The following is an 18,021-nucleotide window of genomic DNA, read 5'->3' on the forward strand; positions in this document are numbered from 1 at the left end:
AAAAAAAACAATTCAAAAAAATTATTTTCAACTTTGGTGCCCCCCCTGCTTGTGGTGCCTGGTGCTTCCGCCCCGCTCGCCACCCCCTAGCTACGCCACTGGCTTCTACACACATTTCCAATCACCCTGTTTAAAGTGATCACTATGAAATATATTGCCTTAATGAATTTTTCTGTTCGATAGCAAAAGGCCAATGGTTTCTGACAGTAGTAATATGCAAGGAGACACAGTAAACAATATGAAATTTTAATATGTAGTAATTCCAATATTAAAAACACTGCTATCATTATGTTATTTATTATTTCTGAAACCATTGATTTTTGAATAGGGCCTACTATACATTATTTGACAGTAAATAGCTATACATTCACCCTTTTAAAGGTTTTACACCTATAATCAACCATAAATAAGCGAAGTGTTATTGTTATGTGGATCGTTTAGTAAAATTACAGGAAATATTGGAAAGGTAGAGTGCTGTCTAACTTGAACTAGAAACAATTGTTTTACTATAGACAAATAAGAATCCTTATGACATATTCAAGTTGCTTATAATTTTATTGAGATTATTGGTTAGGGTTTTATGATTAATAATATGTTTCAAATTATTTTTTATTATAATTATCATGACAGATGAACTGAACAGGCTGTATTCGAATGTTGAAGCGCGCTGTTAACTGTTTTGGCTTTTACAGCTTCATCGAACTCAGAGGCCAACTGCAAGGCATAGGCCTCCCTCAAAGTTCACCACGATGACGGATCTTGCGCTGCCCGCATTCGTCTTGTTGCACACCTTGTCCACTTAAGTGGGGGCCTATTAATTTTAATTGTAATAAATAAAAAACGTGAAACATTTAATAATTTTATTACTCAGTAAATATTGTTATTTACATAAATAATTAAAATACAGAACTTAAAATATTTGATTTTAAAAATTGGTAAAATTGACGAAAGAATAAAATGTTCAAACTTATTTGACTAATTTCATCTAAGTATCTTTTGTACTTCCTACAGCTAAGATAAGATTCATCACCGCCGCGACGCGCTCTCCGAACTTTGATTAACGAAATGCGTACAGGATTAACATTCTACTAAATATTAGAACTTGCACTGGCTTCCATTCAATTCTATTCTAGCTACCATTTCTAAGTTATTGTTTTATGAAGGCTGGTGATTATTAAATTTTATATTGTCTATGGCTCATACAAGATGCTACATTAAAAATACTCCATATGAATCCAGTGCAAGGTTTATTGTTTCTCTGCAAGTTTTTATTTGCCAGAGGCGATTTCCTTCATCCTGTTGAGGGCGGATCCCGCACGGAACCACGAGATTTGCTGTTCGTTCATTGAGTGGTTCAACTTGATGCGGTCAACGCTGCCGTCCTTGTGCTTGATTTCGCAGTCCACGGGCTGTAACATTATTAATACACCTTAATATCATTTGCATCTAAAATGGACAGTTTAATATCAAAAATTGGGCTTACGTAGTCCACTAAAAAAAAAACAAAGTAGTATATTTAATAGTAATCACGTTCTTCAGGGAGATTGGAAATAGGTAAAAAAAAAGCATTTTGCTGACAAATGAGATATAAATTCTCCCCTTTAATGTATTTTAAAGTTATGGTTACTTTTTATGGAGATTTAGAAAATTGGTTACCTTGCCAGGTGCAAGATTTTTAAGGCCAAGCAGGGAGATTTTGTCGGTTGGCTGTATCTTGTCGTAGTCGGCAGGGTTCGAGAATGTGAGTGGGAGCAGACCTTGTTTCTTCAGGTTCGTCTCGTGAATTCTGTGAAACAAACTCATATTTAGGGCATATTTTATTACATTATCATTACTGGGCTTAGGCCTTCACCATAGATTTCCAGTACGACCTTCTAGACTAGGTCTTTCGTCCACCTTTAGAAAGGACATCCTATGTTGGACTTGCTAGTCTATGGTCTCCACTCCAGAACCTTGAGACCCACTGGGTTGGATTGACAGAACACATGATCACAGGATCATCTGTTCTGTCTGCTATGTGTGCTATGAGGCCACTACCACTTCAACTAACCGAGTCTCTAGGCCATGACCATTACTTTCGTTCGTCTACTATTCTACTCATTTCTGATACATTCTCATAGAACTCCCTAGGATAGCTAAAGAACTTGTTGAGCAACTTTGAACTTGCCAATAAAACCCCGAGCGACAGACTGCGTTTTTGGGTCGAAAATCAGACATACATAGGCTATATTTATGCCAGTCCGTGAAAGGTATAACTGGTGTAGCCAAGTTTCTGATCTTATAGAGTTATACAATCTTTTTCCTCAAAGACAAAGTAGACCATGCTTCTACACCATAAGTCAACTTTGGTAACATGCATCGGTCGCAAGCTTTCCTCTTAAGGAAAATAATTGACACATCTTCCATAACCCACTGTGGTTATGAAAGATGTTTTAATTTCCTAAACGCTATCTATCCGAAATTAATTCGATGATTGAACTTTTACTCAAATTTATACTTGTCAGGTTTGACTGTTTTGCCAAGGTATATGTATGTACTATTTCATATCGCCCAAGGACCCTATGTAGCACACTCTAGTACAAATCAACAACTTTAAGTATCAAGCCTGCAGCAGATATTGGGTTAGACACAATGTGAACATTTGATATAAAGAGATAGTAATAAAGTTGATTCCTGACCTGGCAAATGACTTGACGATGATAGCCCTGCCACCCAGGTGGCGTGGTTCCAGCGCTGCGTGTTCCCTGGAAGAACCTTCGCCGTAGTTCTCGTCGCCCACAACACACCAGCGAGTTCCAGCCGCTTTGTATGCACGAGCGGTCGCTGGCACTGGTCCCCATTCACCGCTGATCTGATTGCGCACTTTGTTCAGCTCACCATTCTCCGCGTTTGTTGCACTGTTAACAAATAGTATATCAATTAACAAATCTCATCAAAATCATTTCAGTCTTTTCATCCATAGGATGTCTAATGCTCTTTGTGCCACCCTCAAAAATTTTCAAAAGAACCAGTTGGAAGGTACTTTAACAAGATTGTCTGTCCATTATGTGGGTAAATATTCCATAGTCTCCATTCCAGAACCTTAACGCCCCAGGGGCCATCTGTTCTTAATAAAAATAACACCTGTCTTTAGCTACCAAAAATTTGTCGACGATCAAAACCCTAAAAGTTGTGTTAGAATATCGTCAAACAATAACTCACAACTTTTATTTTGTTATTTATTATTGACATAAAATCAATAATATAGTGGTCACTGAGATATATTTCGTTTATGTAATTTTTCTATTGTTCAGCTATGGGTTTGTTGGGCGACCAGTAGTATATAATTAAGATGATAATGTAGAAATTGTTTATATACATAGACATCAATCATACTTGAATTATAATACTAATTACTAAAAATCATATACAACTCACGTGATGAACATGTTGTTGGAGATGTTATCGAGATGTCCTCTGTATTTTAGCCAGGGTCCAGCAGCTGAGATGTGGTCAGTGGTACATTTGCCTTTAACCTTGATGAGGATGGTCATTTCGGATAAGTCCTTGCCATCCCACTTGTCGAAGGGTTCCAACAGTTGAAGACGGTCCGAGGATGGGGATACATCCACCTGGACCTCTGTATGTATAAAAAAAATATTAGATTTCTCTAGCAAATTTGGGCTAGCTAAGTGAGAAATTCGAGACCTTAAAGGCACTTTAGGAGGAGTTGTTGACTGAAGAAGTTTACTTTGTTATTAAGAAATATTCATCCTATGCAGCAATGATGCACTGCAATAGTATGATACAGAAGGAATTCAGAAAATGACGCAAGAAATCATAAACATAATAAAATTGTTCTATAAGTTTCCTGCAAGAATTGGGCATTTACAAAATTTTCACAAATTCTTAAATCAGTTAAACCATTAAAATTGCTGAACATACATGATAGTCAAATAGGTCCCCTGAGCTATGTTTGATTCACCGCTCGTATTACTCCTTGTTATAATTAATTTGAAGCGTTTTGGATCGAGTATTCTCATTTACAAGGTCACACCTGGTTGGTATAGAATAGACGGTAGAACTTACTAGTGCCGTCGGCTGGTGGGTGCTGGTAGGTGTCCTGACCAGGGTCGAAGCCTTTAGCGGGCAATTCGTCGGCGAAGGGATCTGATAGCTTGAACTTCTTGCCGTCTTTGCCAGTCAGCTCGTCCGCTATCGGATTAAAGTCCAGACGTCCTGTTGAACACATAGTATTTAAAATAAAAAATTGTTTATTCTATGTTTAATAAATAATAATAAATAGTCTAGGAGTGAACACAGTATTCCTGTGCTATCCTTCTATGAAGTGGTTTTTGCTAAACCGGTAATTTTACATAAATTTACTTATCAATAATACATTATAAAAGAGGAGGAATTCACCCTTTTAATCATCATTTTATTCATAGGTCTTCCACAGCTGGTCGTAGATCTTCCCCGTTTATATATTTGTATTTATATTTCACTATTAAAAAATCTCACCGGCAATAGACAGGGCGGTGACGAGCTCGGGGCTGGTAACGAAGCAGTGGGTGGCGGGGTTGGCATCGTTGCGGCCGGTGAAGTTGCGGTTGTATGACGTCACGATCGTGTTCTTCTCACCCTTCTTCACATCCTTGCGGTCCCATTGACCAATACAGGGTCCACAGGCGTTGGCTAACACCTAAACAGTAACAAAAGAAGTTATAATAGAGACTTGTATTATGAGATGAGATACCAAACATTCTTTAAGTGTCCATTTATTCAGAGACAATCATATTTGAATTGCATTAGCCCTATACTAGCCATACATTTCCCATATGAACTAACTGCAGATTTTTGACTTGTTTTAGATTGTTTTTTATAGTTTTTTTTAAATTGAATGTTACATAGCCATCACTAAAAGTATAATGAGATTTATAAAAAACGCTTAAAGCAATCATTGATCTTTTACACATTTGCTACAAACTCTATTTATTTAAGTTTTATTAGAATTTTTTTTAAAATTACTTCTATATGTGTAAATCTGATTGAGTTTAGCAATTCAGACAGCATCTAGAGACCAAATTGTGGCGTATAATATATTCAGAAAATGTTATGTATCTTATATTTTAATAATTATTAATAACCATAGACTTACAGTGCCTCCAAAGTCCCTCAGTGTCTGTGCAATGCCGTCTCTCTCGATGGTGGCGCGAACTTGCTCCGAGCCGGGCGTCACGTTGAAGGGAATCTTTGATTTCAGACCATGTCCCAAGGCCTGAAAAATTTATATTTATTTATAGGATTTATTCTTTAGGTGATTTTGTTTAATTTCTATGCTTCAAGAAACTACTTCACAGGTGTTTACATTCTGTACAATATATTGTTAATATTATGCTTAATTTTTATCATGTATTCTGTCCAGATTATTAATGAACTCATGTACTAACATTTTATTTATATTATTTTACATCAATAAACATAAAAGAAAATCACATGTAATAGACGAAAAAAATAGAACAAGTGTCTAATAGCAAAACAAGATTTCTTTGAAAAACCATTCTTTATTGCAAATTAAATAAAATAATTCATATAAGAATAGCCAAAAATTATGTACAATATATATTTGAAAATCTATTCCTTCACACTGATAGCATAATTTAAATAGAAAAAATTAAAATAATATGTTTACATCGAATGTTTATTGCCTATTGTTGCTAAAACCTTCAAATGTACACTCAGATTTTTAAAATAGAATTGAGTCCGAACCTAATCCCTACATTCAAGTTCAACCGCCTCAATGTGCATTTAAGATTAATCTTGACTTGATTAAATTATTTATAAATATTTCATTACATATCTTACCTCTTTAACAATGCTGGCACAGCGACCCATGTCTTCGTATGACGAGTTGGTGCAAGATCCAATGAGGCCGACCTTGATGTCCATCGGCCAGTCGTTCTTCTTGGCGGCTTCTCCCAGCTTCGAGATAGGATTGGCAAGATCCGGGGTGAATGGACCATTGACGTGTGGCTCCAGGGTTGATAGGTCGATTTCAATCAGCTGTTATGATAAAGTGGGGTTTAAATCGCGATTAAATACAACTTTATTAAAAGCTTATATTTAAAGACATTTTATCATTTAAGTGGTTTTTGTTATTAATACTGTTTTTCATTAATACTTCAAACTTGAAAGAGCAGAAAATAACATCACAAATATAATATATACACATATAACACAGGATGATTAGTTACATGTGTAAAGGCTTTAAAGATGTATATATATAAATAAACTGTAGTATACATAAAGAATAATGTAGAGTATAATCTTTCTTAAAATCAATGGTATACTTATGGACAGTTATTATGTGATATCAACAAATATAAATGTAATTATAATATTTCCTAGTATCACATTTTATTTTAGATTAGTATCATATTAAAAATTTTTTGGTTTAAAGTTATAACTCGATATTAATTTTTGAATGTGAAGCCTATAATCCACCACACAGGTCCAGTAAGTGAGACAAGTTTTTTTATAATAGATAACATAATGTTCTCCGAGCAGTGGCAATGTATATTAATTATTAAACCTTAAGTACTAGATTACCACAGCTGTTCCACCTGCTACTGTTCGGTTCCTTTATCTTATGTTGTCTTAACTGGTTGTTTCCCGCAACCAAGCGACATTGACTTAAATTTTCGTCAGGGTACTGTACTATTTATGAAAGATTTTACCTGATCATAAGGAGCTTTAGAGTCTGGTGTCAGGAGGTGCTTGTAGGAGTTTGCTGACGCAGCAATATCATGACGGCCTGTGGACTTAAGGTACGCTTCCATTCGGGAGTTGTAAGGGAACACCTGCAACAAAGTTATCGATAAGAAAAACTTGAAACCAAAATTTCTTTAAAAATAATATTACGTAATTCCTTGAACCAGTGCAAATACGGTACCAAGTGTAATATTGCATTAAAAAAATTACATTTACCTTAAAAATATTATAAATTGATATACAACTTTTTACATGATTTTGAAACAACGCGGTTCAGTATTAAGAATATTTTTTTTGATTCCAACTGTGACAGTGCTTAGAGGAACTTATCAAGTATATAGCAATAAATTACAGTTCGAGGATCACGAAGTTCTTCAAACCCAACAGTTGTGCAAGACATTTGTATATCTGACTTACAATATACATATATATACACACACATTTATATAGTGTTACAATATATATTATACATATGTATATATTGCAACTCAGATATACATGTACATATTTTTTTTGTCCATTTCACAATAACCGTGCATGCTTGTTATCAAGTAAGAAAGGAATAGTTACAAAATTTATTTTTATTCTTGATTAAATTTTTATGTATTTTGTATCTATGGTAATCTAATATTTTAAAAACTTGTGTAACATTTTTTTACATTTTCATTTTATTCCATTTGTTCTATTTTATTTAAACAGTGTGTCCCTGAATCACTATATGTTACACGTATTTTTAACTCGATTTTTGTACGCTTTTCAAAGGAAGGTGTTTAAAGTGTAAAAAAGAGTTGTTTGTTCTTTTATTTCTTTGTTTCGTCAGTACAGGCTTAATATACAGATGATATGAGAGATAGATATTTTCTTATTTTTTATCATAGTCCTTTTTTTTTAATATAGCTGATTATATGGACCCACTACAGCTAACTATGGAAATTTGCGTTATGAATGAATTCCAATTAATGATCGATTGAAGTAATTCAAGTATTGATTCAAGTCACGGGACGTGTTTCCCACGGATCACCGGTGGTCCACTTGAGTTACATTGGGAATTAAGGATGTAAATCAAAAAGAGACGTGTCAACACTGACGTACATACATGTAAACAAAAATAATAAATATTATGAACAGATAAGATGTTTCTTAAACTTTCTGTTTGTAATTAGTGACCGTTTTAATTTTGGAATTGTTTTTTCCACTAATTAAACCAATAAGTTAAAGTTATTTATGGTATATTTGGAATAATTATCTTAGAAGAGAAAACTTAAAAAACTTACACTGGTGGTGGCGCCAATTTCAGCACCCATGTTGCAGATGGTAGCCATTCCGGTGCAGGAGATTGAGTCGACTCCCGGACCGTGGTATTCAACAATGGCTCCGGTACCACCCTTAACAGTCAAGATTCCAGCAACCTTCAGGATCACATCCTTTGGACTCGTCCATCCCTTCAATTTACCTGCGAGAAAAAATTTAAATCTATTTCGATAATACGTAGGGTATATATCTTAAAATCATGGCTTGGTTAACTTCAGACTTTAACCCATATGGAAACATAGGAAAAGCCTCCGTGCACCGTACACCGTCCATACTTCTAAAAGTCCTCTTTGCCATGGTGAATCTTCGACATGCTAGTAAATTTACGTCTACTTGTGATAGGTATCATTCAGGAAATTTATATGGACAACACTACATCTTCATTTCTGCCCCTATGCAATAACAAAATGTCATTATTATTTGAGATGCAGCACTTCCACAAGTGGACATAGGCCTGCCCCATAGATTTCTTATAGGACAGGAAGGAAGGAAAGCAGGAAGAAGCAGGCTGCATCAAGCTTTCAACGGGTTAAGGTCGTCTGTCCACCTTGTGGGGTGGGTGTTCTACGATGCGCGTGCCGCGAAGCCTTCATTACGTATATAAGTACATTATAAAAATAATTATTTACATCTGTCATCATGTCAGCCGATAGACATTTACTGCAAGACATAGACACTCCCCAAATATCGAAACAATGACCGGTCTTGCCATGCCCGTATCTGGCGACTTCCCCAAACCTTGACCTTGTTGTCAGTCTACCTAGTGGGTAGGTCAAGGTGACCTGAGCCGTTTACCATCTCTCGATAGCCTTTTGAAAGTATTTCGGCTCGCATATATTAATTATAAATAACCGCGTTGTTTTTATAAAAACGTAATTCTCTATTTCGTTTTGATAAATGTATCATTGTGCTGCAACATATTTAGGTGGCAAAATGATAACATTATCAAGTGTACAGTGTTATTGACATTTCGTTTACGTCAATTAACGCGCCTTGGGTACGGCACCACCTGTTTTGATTGTATAAAAGTTATGTAACTTCTCAGAATCAAATGAGCTATAAATATCTAGCTACAATATATAACCAAGAGATTTTAATCTTTGTTTATGTTAATGAATCATGAAAAATTTGGATCCGGACTGCCATTCATTTCGTTTGCGTTCTCTTTTGCAGTATATTTACTATTTTAATTCAAGAAGATCGCTTGTAAAGTAGTCTTTAAATATATGCCACTAGATGGCATTGGCCACCTTCAGAGACCGCCACGATTACCGGTCTTGCGCTGCCCGCATTCATCGAATTCCCTCGACCTTGACTATGTCATCGGTCCATTTAAAAAGGGCTTCTATCAGGCAGCATCAACCAGCTCGTGGTCACCATCAGACATAGAAACATTCCCAAATTACTTGAAAAATTCTTTTTAGATATTAAGAAGTACCTGATGTAAAAAAAATATAAAGGAAACACCTAAAACCGTAAATAACATTCTTAATATTAATAACACGGTGCTTATTATTACGTGTTTCAAGCCCCACGCTACAACTCGTGGATTTCCCACTTTATATTTTTGTAATTTATAATAAATTTTGTGTACGTATACCTATTTTGCATAGTGTTTTCAAGAAATTAAATGTTTTCGACTATTATTACAACAGTTAAACAAGAGTAGCTTGTACAAAACGCGTTGTACGAGGCCACAAGAGCACAACATTTTAGGAGAATCTTTGTGTCATTAGAATTCGTAATGTCGTTTCTGTTGACATATTTAAAAAAAAATCGATTGATTTTTACTACTTCGGCATTTAAAAATTGTGTACTAGATGGCAAAAGGTTGTTGATAACGTAGGTGAATATATTGTTGATTAGAAATAACAACTTGTTAAAAATGTAGTCGTGTGAATTTAACTCAAGAAAGCGCCATTACTTCCCGGTCATCCTGATATTTTATAAATACACATATTAAAAATGTATTTAGTATTATTTCTTAATCTTTAGGTAACAAACCAGTAACAACCAGATTGTACCCTCAAGGTCATAATCCTGCGGGGTCAAGTTATCTCTGTCTACACAATGATTTATTACTCACAATCACACTTCAATTCTGCGATAAGATATTATTTTAAAAAAAAATTCGCACTTATAAGCGTGCCACATAGCCAGGTCCAATTGGACGGCGTGATTTTTAATTCTAATACAAACTATTTGGTTCTTTCAGAAACTAGAATATCCGCATTTTATACACTTAGATGTCAATTAAAATGTCAAACCAAAATCTAGAAATTAAAAACATTTTATTTCTTGATTTTGGTTTGACAGGAATAGAGTAGCATAATACGTTTCAACGTTCATATTTTTGGTCTAATTAATGCATTATGCGTTATCTAATATATAAAATTCTCGTGTCACGGTGTTCGGACTTGAACTCCTCCGAAACGGCTTGACCGATTTTTACCAAATTTCATATGCGTATTCAGTATGTCTGAGAATCGGCTACTATCTATTTTCCATACCCCTTAGTGATAAGGGTGGTCCACCCCTAAATTTTTTTTAAAATTTTTAGACAAAATTTTTTGTTTTTATTTTTTTATGATACAACATACAAAAATACACACAACCTTAAATTTTTACCCCTCTACGATCAACCCTTATTTTTAATGTGTTAATTAAAAAACTTTAGTTTTTGTTTGCAAAACAACGTTTGCGGGATCAGCTAGTAAAAATATATAATTTACATGTTAATTCATTATATCTATCGATCAAAGTATGAAGAGCACGTGCCGTTATCTTATATGTACGAAGCTCGCTGCATAATCTAGACGGTCATGTGACCTGTCGCCGGTACAGCGTCGTAAATTAGTCAACTGCGCATTTTGCATATCAACGACTGGAACGCAATCGTTTAAACTCAAAATTAAACACCATTATTTAATAGTTAACACATTTCATGCCATGTGGGGCGTATACGATCCCCGCTGCACTTTCCGTTCGGGCCATTTGCAGTTCTCATTGAAAAACAAAGGATCAAAGAAACGAATTGTAGGGTTGAATATAGATAACATCACGTTTGCGTACGTAATGCATATTAAATATTTATAACTTTTTTTTACAGCTTTGCAATATTGAAAGTGTAAAACATGCGTATTAAAGGACAAATTTTTATTTTTAAAGTGTGAGTCGTATACGCCCTACGCGGCCTGAATGGTAAATCTTCAAAATTGGCCGTGCACGGAACGTGTTAAGGACTATATTTTAACTTTATATCTCTATATGAAATTATATTGTATGTTATATAATGACAAACTACTGGCTGAAATATTTTTCTTTTTAATTTAGTTTCGAGACAGCATGAAGATGGCGCTTAACTTAACAGAGCCTCGTCTCGGTCAGCTACATACTAGTATCACAGGATTGGAACATCGCAAAGGTCTTAGATCGCTTAGGCGGATGTTCCATGATGTGACTCGGCTCAAAGGGCCTGGAAAAGTGACCACAGCTTGGGCTGTCACTCATCGATAATATCTGTTTAGTCAAGAAAGGGCGGAACCTCGACTTGATCGACTGCTACCAGTTCGGAAAACGTTAGCATTTAAAGCACTTCTTTAAAGCGGTAGAAACTCTAACAACGCTTCAGCACATAAACTACCCATTATTAGTACTTTTACCTTTTCCACTACTATGGTTGTCTGTAAGAGATTGCCTTGTATGATAAGACCGCCCATTGTACTTTTTTGTAGATTATTGTAAAACTTATTAAATGTATCTTAACGTGTACAACAAAGAATATTAAATAAATAAATAAACAACGCTTCTATTCTAGAATGTTCGAAAGTTGTATTATAGTAATTTGTATGAAAAAAATCTTGGGATATCAAAGGGGGAGTGAGCCAGCTTATGTGCAGGTCGATCCGAAAATAATTTATTTAATTAATTTATCTATTATTAACTCATTATAGTCTGTATTTAGAAAATATAACTTTATTTTAGTTTTTTCAATTTCTGAACTTAACATAGAAAAGAAATTCCTGTGTTAATTGTACTTAAGAGTTTGTGTTGAAAGTCTCATTCATAAATAATAGAAACAGAATCGCCACATATGAAGATATTTCTTAATAAATGCATTGCCTGACTAGCATATAATTTGTAGTCTGTTACTACATATTAAGCATGAATTCGTATTTTTATTACAAGTTTAATTAAATATACAGACTGATTAAGCTTACCAAAGCTTTAAAGATCATTTCGAAATCTATTAAATTATTTTTTTTTTATATCGGAATGCCACCGGCTAATTACTTCTGGCAACTGTGTGCATGGACAGATAATAAACGATAATTAATATAAATAAGTAGTAATTGTAATTTTGATAACACGTTACATATTATTTCTGATAGTTGATTTTTAGACAGCGTGTATCATACATTATATAATGTTTATTCCACACAGATACATTCACTCCCTTAACCAATCATCCTGTATATAACAACGTTGAAATTTGTTCTATGAAAGTAAAATGAGATATCGTATTTAAAAGAGTTGGCCCGCTTTTGCGTTTCACGTTTTTGGCGCCAGTCCATTCGAATCTTTCTTTCTATTTATAATCTGTGAAAGACGTTCAAGATACATGTTGCACATGATAACAAATGCCTGCGTTTAATTTTGGACTCTTTGCATAAGACATGAGGTATATATTTGTAGAAACACGTCCGAATAAAAATGTAAATTGCGTTCACGATTGTACTAGTATTCTCATTACTAATGCTCTTAAATTACGTATCAATTTAGACTATTTAAATCTATAAATATAAGGCGCATTCGCTTCTTCGAGAGCGACATTTTATCGTTGGGTAAAAGACGCTTATCATTGTAATGTTATTTGAACTAAATTATAAATAACTCAGCAGATTGAAAAGACAATAGGCTGTCCCATTTGCAGTAGAACTATAGCAGAACTGATGGCGCCCTAAAAATGGAGATCACGGGCGAACAAATGCAACGAGACCATTTGGAACCGGTTGTATTGGAAATCTTTGGGGAAGAACTATGTCCAGCAGTGGATGCCCCCCAGACGAAATGGTGATGATGAACCAGAAGAATAAGATATTCACTTGATGAGAAATATTAAAAAAACCTTCGCAACAATATTCTCTTTACCTCATTTTCTTTCATATTACTGGGTATCTATTCCTATGAATTGTTTGCAGTAAATTTCACTTCTTTTAACTTAGGTTAGGTGATCTCCAAGAGGCGAAAAGATCATTAATAATTATATGGTTTATTAGTAAAATTAAATAAAAAACCGAAAAGATTGATTAGTAAATTAAAGTATGATGAATACAGATACAAATATGTACATATATATTTTATTACACCTTCATATTTTAATGGTATAACAGTTGCAATGCCCGGTAATGTACAGGACTGACTACCCACATTGCATCTACAGGCTTGAGGTCACCACTCGAGAACCTTTCGGTTCCAATGCCCTTAGTCACTTACATGAGCAACGTGGCCCACCCACTGTCATTTCAGACGAGCAATTATTTGAGCTATTCTCTACTTGCACACTAATAAAATGCATACTTTGAGGTGAGGTACATGTTGGTCAGCTAACAAACCGTGACATATACACTAATAGTGCCAAAATTAATATAATCATAAATTTTACTGAAAGTTCTTAGTTGATGACACCAAAAATCAATTGTTTTATAATAAAAAACACATTGGTATATAATTTCGTGTAAGAATATTGTTTGTATTGTATGAAAGACTAGCTAGGAAAAAATAGCATTGTACATTTTATATAAATGTATATATGCACAATACATGACATGTTTGTATTTTGTCTTATGAGCAAAGGTAACATGAGGCGCAATTAATGGCAATGAAGATCTAGTTCTCAGGTCAAACAACACCAGCATACTGATCTTATAATACTGTATCTGTTACATTATAATCTTTATTGTCAATTGACACTTTTAAATTTACGTAACTTTGTTTTCAAGATTAAAATAGATAATAAACAAGATTAAATTAAAAACAACTTACCAGTCAGTTTAACACCAATGACTTTAGGGCATTTCAGTTCCCAAGGAATGTCTGCCATTACATCCACAGCATCAGCACCTCCAACACCTACAATGGAATTATTATTAATAATAATGAAAGCTGACTATCTTGTTTAGCTCATTGGAAAATATTAGATGTAGACAATTTCAATTGGGACACAATTCATGTGGCCTATGTCCAGCAGTGGAAGTCTTATGGTTGAAATAACGATTGACTTCCACTACAAGGCACTAGCACCCTACAAAGATCTTTACAATGACCGGTCTCGAGCTGTCCGTGTTCAGCAACTTCTTGCAACCTTGACTATATCATTATACAACGATGATGAATAATAAAAGAAAAATTAAGTCAACATTTTTCAAATAACAATTTTTGAAACTTCGAACATTGAAGGACACTTTTCAAATTAACTTTGAACTCTTTATAAAAAGTCAAGTAATTTTTATACAAAAATAAAAGATTTTATTTATTCTAGATCAAAAATATTTAAGAGTCATAAACAAAAAATATAATATATGCTATAATATCTGCTAAGCGTAGTTTGATGAGAGAAATATGACATCAAATAGAGTTTCAATTAAACTATCTTACCAATGCAAAGTCCACCAAGACCTCCACCGTTAGGCGTGTGTGAGTCTGTGCCAATCATGAGTAGTCCAGGAAAAGCGTAGTTCTCAAGAATGATCTGATGGATAATACCAGAGCCTGGTTTCCAGAACCCAACTCCATATTTAGCTCCGGCAGTTTCCAAAAACTTGTATACTTCTTTGTTGATGTCCTGATAAGTTTGTGACAAGTTTTAATGATTATTATTAGACATTCAATGAAAGGTAAAACTCACTTATTGCCAGTATATAGGGTGCAATGAATTTTGTTTATCATTATGTTTCCTTCCATTAATGAATAAATATGGTAATGGGATATGTAACATATTTCATTAATATAAAAAAAAACACTGCTAATATTATGTATGTAATAATAAAATATGCTTTAAGAATGATGTTTAAAATTTTTCTCAAACCATTATCTTATAAGATGTAATCATATAAATAGATAAGACATAATCATATAAATTTACCAAAACAAATAATACAGATTTTAATTGTTTTATCAACAATATACATAATTACCTTTGCCCTAGCCAAATCTTTTACACCTCCAACTTGAGCTTCGATTAAGTGATCACAGTGAATAGTCGATGGTACAGCCACACGGGGTAATCCAGAAGATATGAATTGTAACATAGCCATTTGAGCAGTGGCATCTTGCATAGCCACTCTATCTGGTCTTAAGCGTAGATAGCTTGTACCACGTTCAATTTCCTAGAAGTTAAAGTTAGAGTAATAATTTATCTTCCAATTTAAAATTACAATTAAGAAAGTTGATTAGCCATATTTACAGATTCCATTAGTGAAAACATTACTTGCTATGTATGTATAAATGTGTACTGTTCACATTTACATACAATCATGTAAATTTAATATGCTAAACAAAGTGATGGCAGTAACATTTAAATAAATGCTGAGATAAAATAAGCATAGAAACCAACATGTTAATAAATAAGACTCAATAAACACCCTAAATTTATTCATAGGCTTATTTACATATGTTACTTGACTTGGTACTTTAAAGTATGTGCATTAATTTTTATTTTTCTTGCTTGTTTTAATATAATAAAAAACATGTTAAAGTTTTTCTGTTCACAATTAATAAAAAATTACTGTTTTTTCATTAATAATAAACATTTATATTAGTATTAGATTCTTCTAAATGACTACTATAAAATACTAATAATTACTTGCTAAGCTCAGAAATTAAGATATTTAAACATAAAATAATAATTAATAATAATATAATAAAACAATGAAAATTAATCATAATATGATAATTTTAACATTATTACCAACATTATTAATTCATACAAGTATTTATTTATAAATATGTGTAAACATATTTCCTCCAAATACACTCAACACTCAAACATTCATAAAAGATATATGATAATATTGTATTAATATCAAAGAGGAAATTTTTAAATAAGAAAAAATTAAAAATTATAATGTAATGGTGTTAGTAATTTCAATAGATACTTGCCATGCTGAAACATTGTTTTTAAATTGAGTATTGGTAAGTAAACATACAATTTTAGAGAAAATAAGTATATATTAAGTAGAAAATGATGGCATAAAAAATATGTTAATTCAGTATTTTGTGTAATAAATTATTTTAAAATTATTATATACATTATTAATTTGAAAAAATACAGAAGAGCAATTGGAAAATAATTTTTATTAATAAAACTTATAAAAACACTATAAAAAATTAAAAATCTCACTAACCTGTCCTTTGGGATCATCTAAATGGGAGTAAAGAACTTTCTCAGACAAGGTCATATCCCGACCTAACCGTTTCTTTACCACTTCTAAATTCTTCGTTAATTTCTCGTATGGCAGCGGTGCTTTGTCGAACTTCGACATAGCAACCTAGAATTCATTATAATCATTACAGAAACTTTAAATCAAAGCCGAATTCAAATTTCTGTCACTTAGAGTGATTACATAACAATGTCTTAGTATCACTGTAAAACACTGAAAAAACTCATTTTTGGAGGTAAATTTACCTGAGCGGCTGCCGCAGTGAGGGGTGAAACGCTGAAGCATCTTTGTTGAATCTCCAAGAGAACAGTTCTGGTCCTGCCACCCTGCAAGAGATATCAATGAAATTTATATCGAAAATAGCTCTTCTTCCCTTATATCAGTAACAAACAGATGAATTAACTCATGGTGACTCGAATGATGACCTGGCTGACCGCAGACAATTTTATTTTACGCAACTTGACCTGTCCAATCAATCATAGTATAGTAAATTTAATACTATTGATAACGCTGTAAACAAACTTGCGTTGATAATTATAGACACTATTTACATTAACCCGAGTAATTTATATAATAATTATTAAGATTGCACGTGGATATAATAAATTTAAAAATTTACCTGGCCATGCAAAACTCTCATACAGTGAGCCATGGTTGCTGGACTTGTCTATATCAGAAATTTGAATTATTTACAAATCTTAGTTAATTAATTAAGGCACCATCGATCACAAAAATTTTGGGCCGTTTTATATTCTCCGTAATTTAAATTTATGAAAATTCAAATATCGTATCTCTCGGCGATCCACTATTAAAGCGGAATAAATTTGGCAGATTGATTTGGCATACGTCTATGACAGTGATGGAAAGTACCCGAACATTGTTGGTATAACAACATTAGCTGTTGGTATTTTTAATAATTAAAGAATTATTCTTGTCAAATAATATTTTTAAGCAGACTGATAAAGAAATTATTATTATTGTGTTCCGCTTTTGTATTAAAACATTAGTGCAACTGTTTCAATAGTTTATTTTATAGCTGTAAATTTCTGTGTAAGTACATTATTCGGGGAAAACATTGAAACCATTTTAACCAGGTTAAATAACTAATGCAACGTTTATTATTTTAAAATAAATTATGTATTTGTTATAGTTTACAAATAAAAATTATGGGGGACGGATATATAAAGTGCCATACTAGCGATGTCCATTACACGTACCAATACCATGTACTGTACATCGCTACTCAGTAACAACATTGGCCTCGTGATATGTTCACAACCTATTCGTTTAACAAGATTTCATAGATTTTAAATAACATTTAAATATAGTATTATTTTTGAAGAACTAATCTTGTCAAGTCACAATATGAATATTTTTTTTTTATTGCCCGTAAATCTGAAGAAAGTTATAATACATAGCTTTATATCACATTTTATATATGAGAGCTCAATGAAAATTAAACACTACTAATATAGGCAAAAGGTTTAGAGAGAAGTAAATAAGTGGTAGTTTTAAAATA

The 18,021-nt window shown here is 33.2% G+C and overlaps 1 protein-coding gene across 1 annotated transcript; it reads right to left on the reverse strand.

Moving 5' to 3' along the window:
• Positions 1-846: 846 nt before the first annotated feature.
• On the reverse strand, positions 847-17,337 carry LOC137932009 (probable aconitate hydratase, mitochondrial). Its single transcript, XM_068775549.1, has 16 exons — positions 17,122-17,337; positions 16,748-16,828; positions 16,467-16,610; positions 15,258-15,449; positions 14,719-14,905; positions 14,107-14,193; positions 8,025-8,203; positions 6,717-6,839; positions 5,845-6,042; positions 5,138-5,257; positions 4,501-4,681; positions 4,069-4,218; positions 3,418-3,619; positions 2,679-2,897; positions 1,657-1,786; positions 847-1,409 (listed from the first exon to the last, which is right to left on the reverse strand). The coding sequence occupies exons 1-16, from the start codon at positions 17,152-17,154 to the stop codon at positions 1,269-1,271; spliced, it is 2,367 nt and encodes a 788-aa protein (XP_068631650.1). The 5' UTR covers positions 17,155-17,337; the 3' UTR covers positions 847-1,268.
• Positions 17,338-18,021: the final 684 nt, after the last annotated feature.

This window comes from Battus philenor, unplaced genomic scaffold (assembly GCF_028537555.1).
Source record: "Battus philenor isolate CCGP_79_NKW_IND1 unplaced genomic scaffold, ilBatPhil1.0.hap1 SCAF_9, whole genome shotgun sequence".
Taxonomy (NCBI): Eukaryota; Metazoa; Arthropoda; class Insecta; order Lepidoptera; family Papilionidae; genus Battus; species Battus philenor.

What these genes read in the sequence shown, in the direction of transcription:
- LOC137932009 (XM_068775549.1), bottom strand. Translation starts at nt 17,154, where the DNA reads ATGGCTCACTGTATGAGAGTTTTGCATGGCCAG. An exon ending in GTGCCAGCATTGTTAAAGAG is followed by an intron (nt 5,258 to 5,844) that starts GTAAGATATGTA and finishes TAAATTTTTCAG; the next exon opens with GCCTTGGGACATGGTCTGAA. An exon ending in CCCACCAGCCGACGGCACTA is followed by an intron (nt 3,620 to 4,068) that starts GTAAGTTCTACC and finishes TTATACATACAG; the next exon opens with AGGTCCAGGTGGATGTATCC.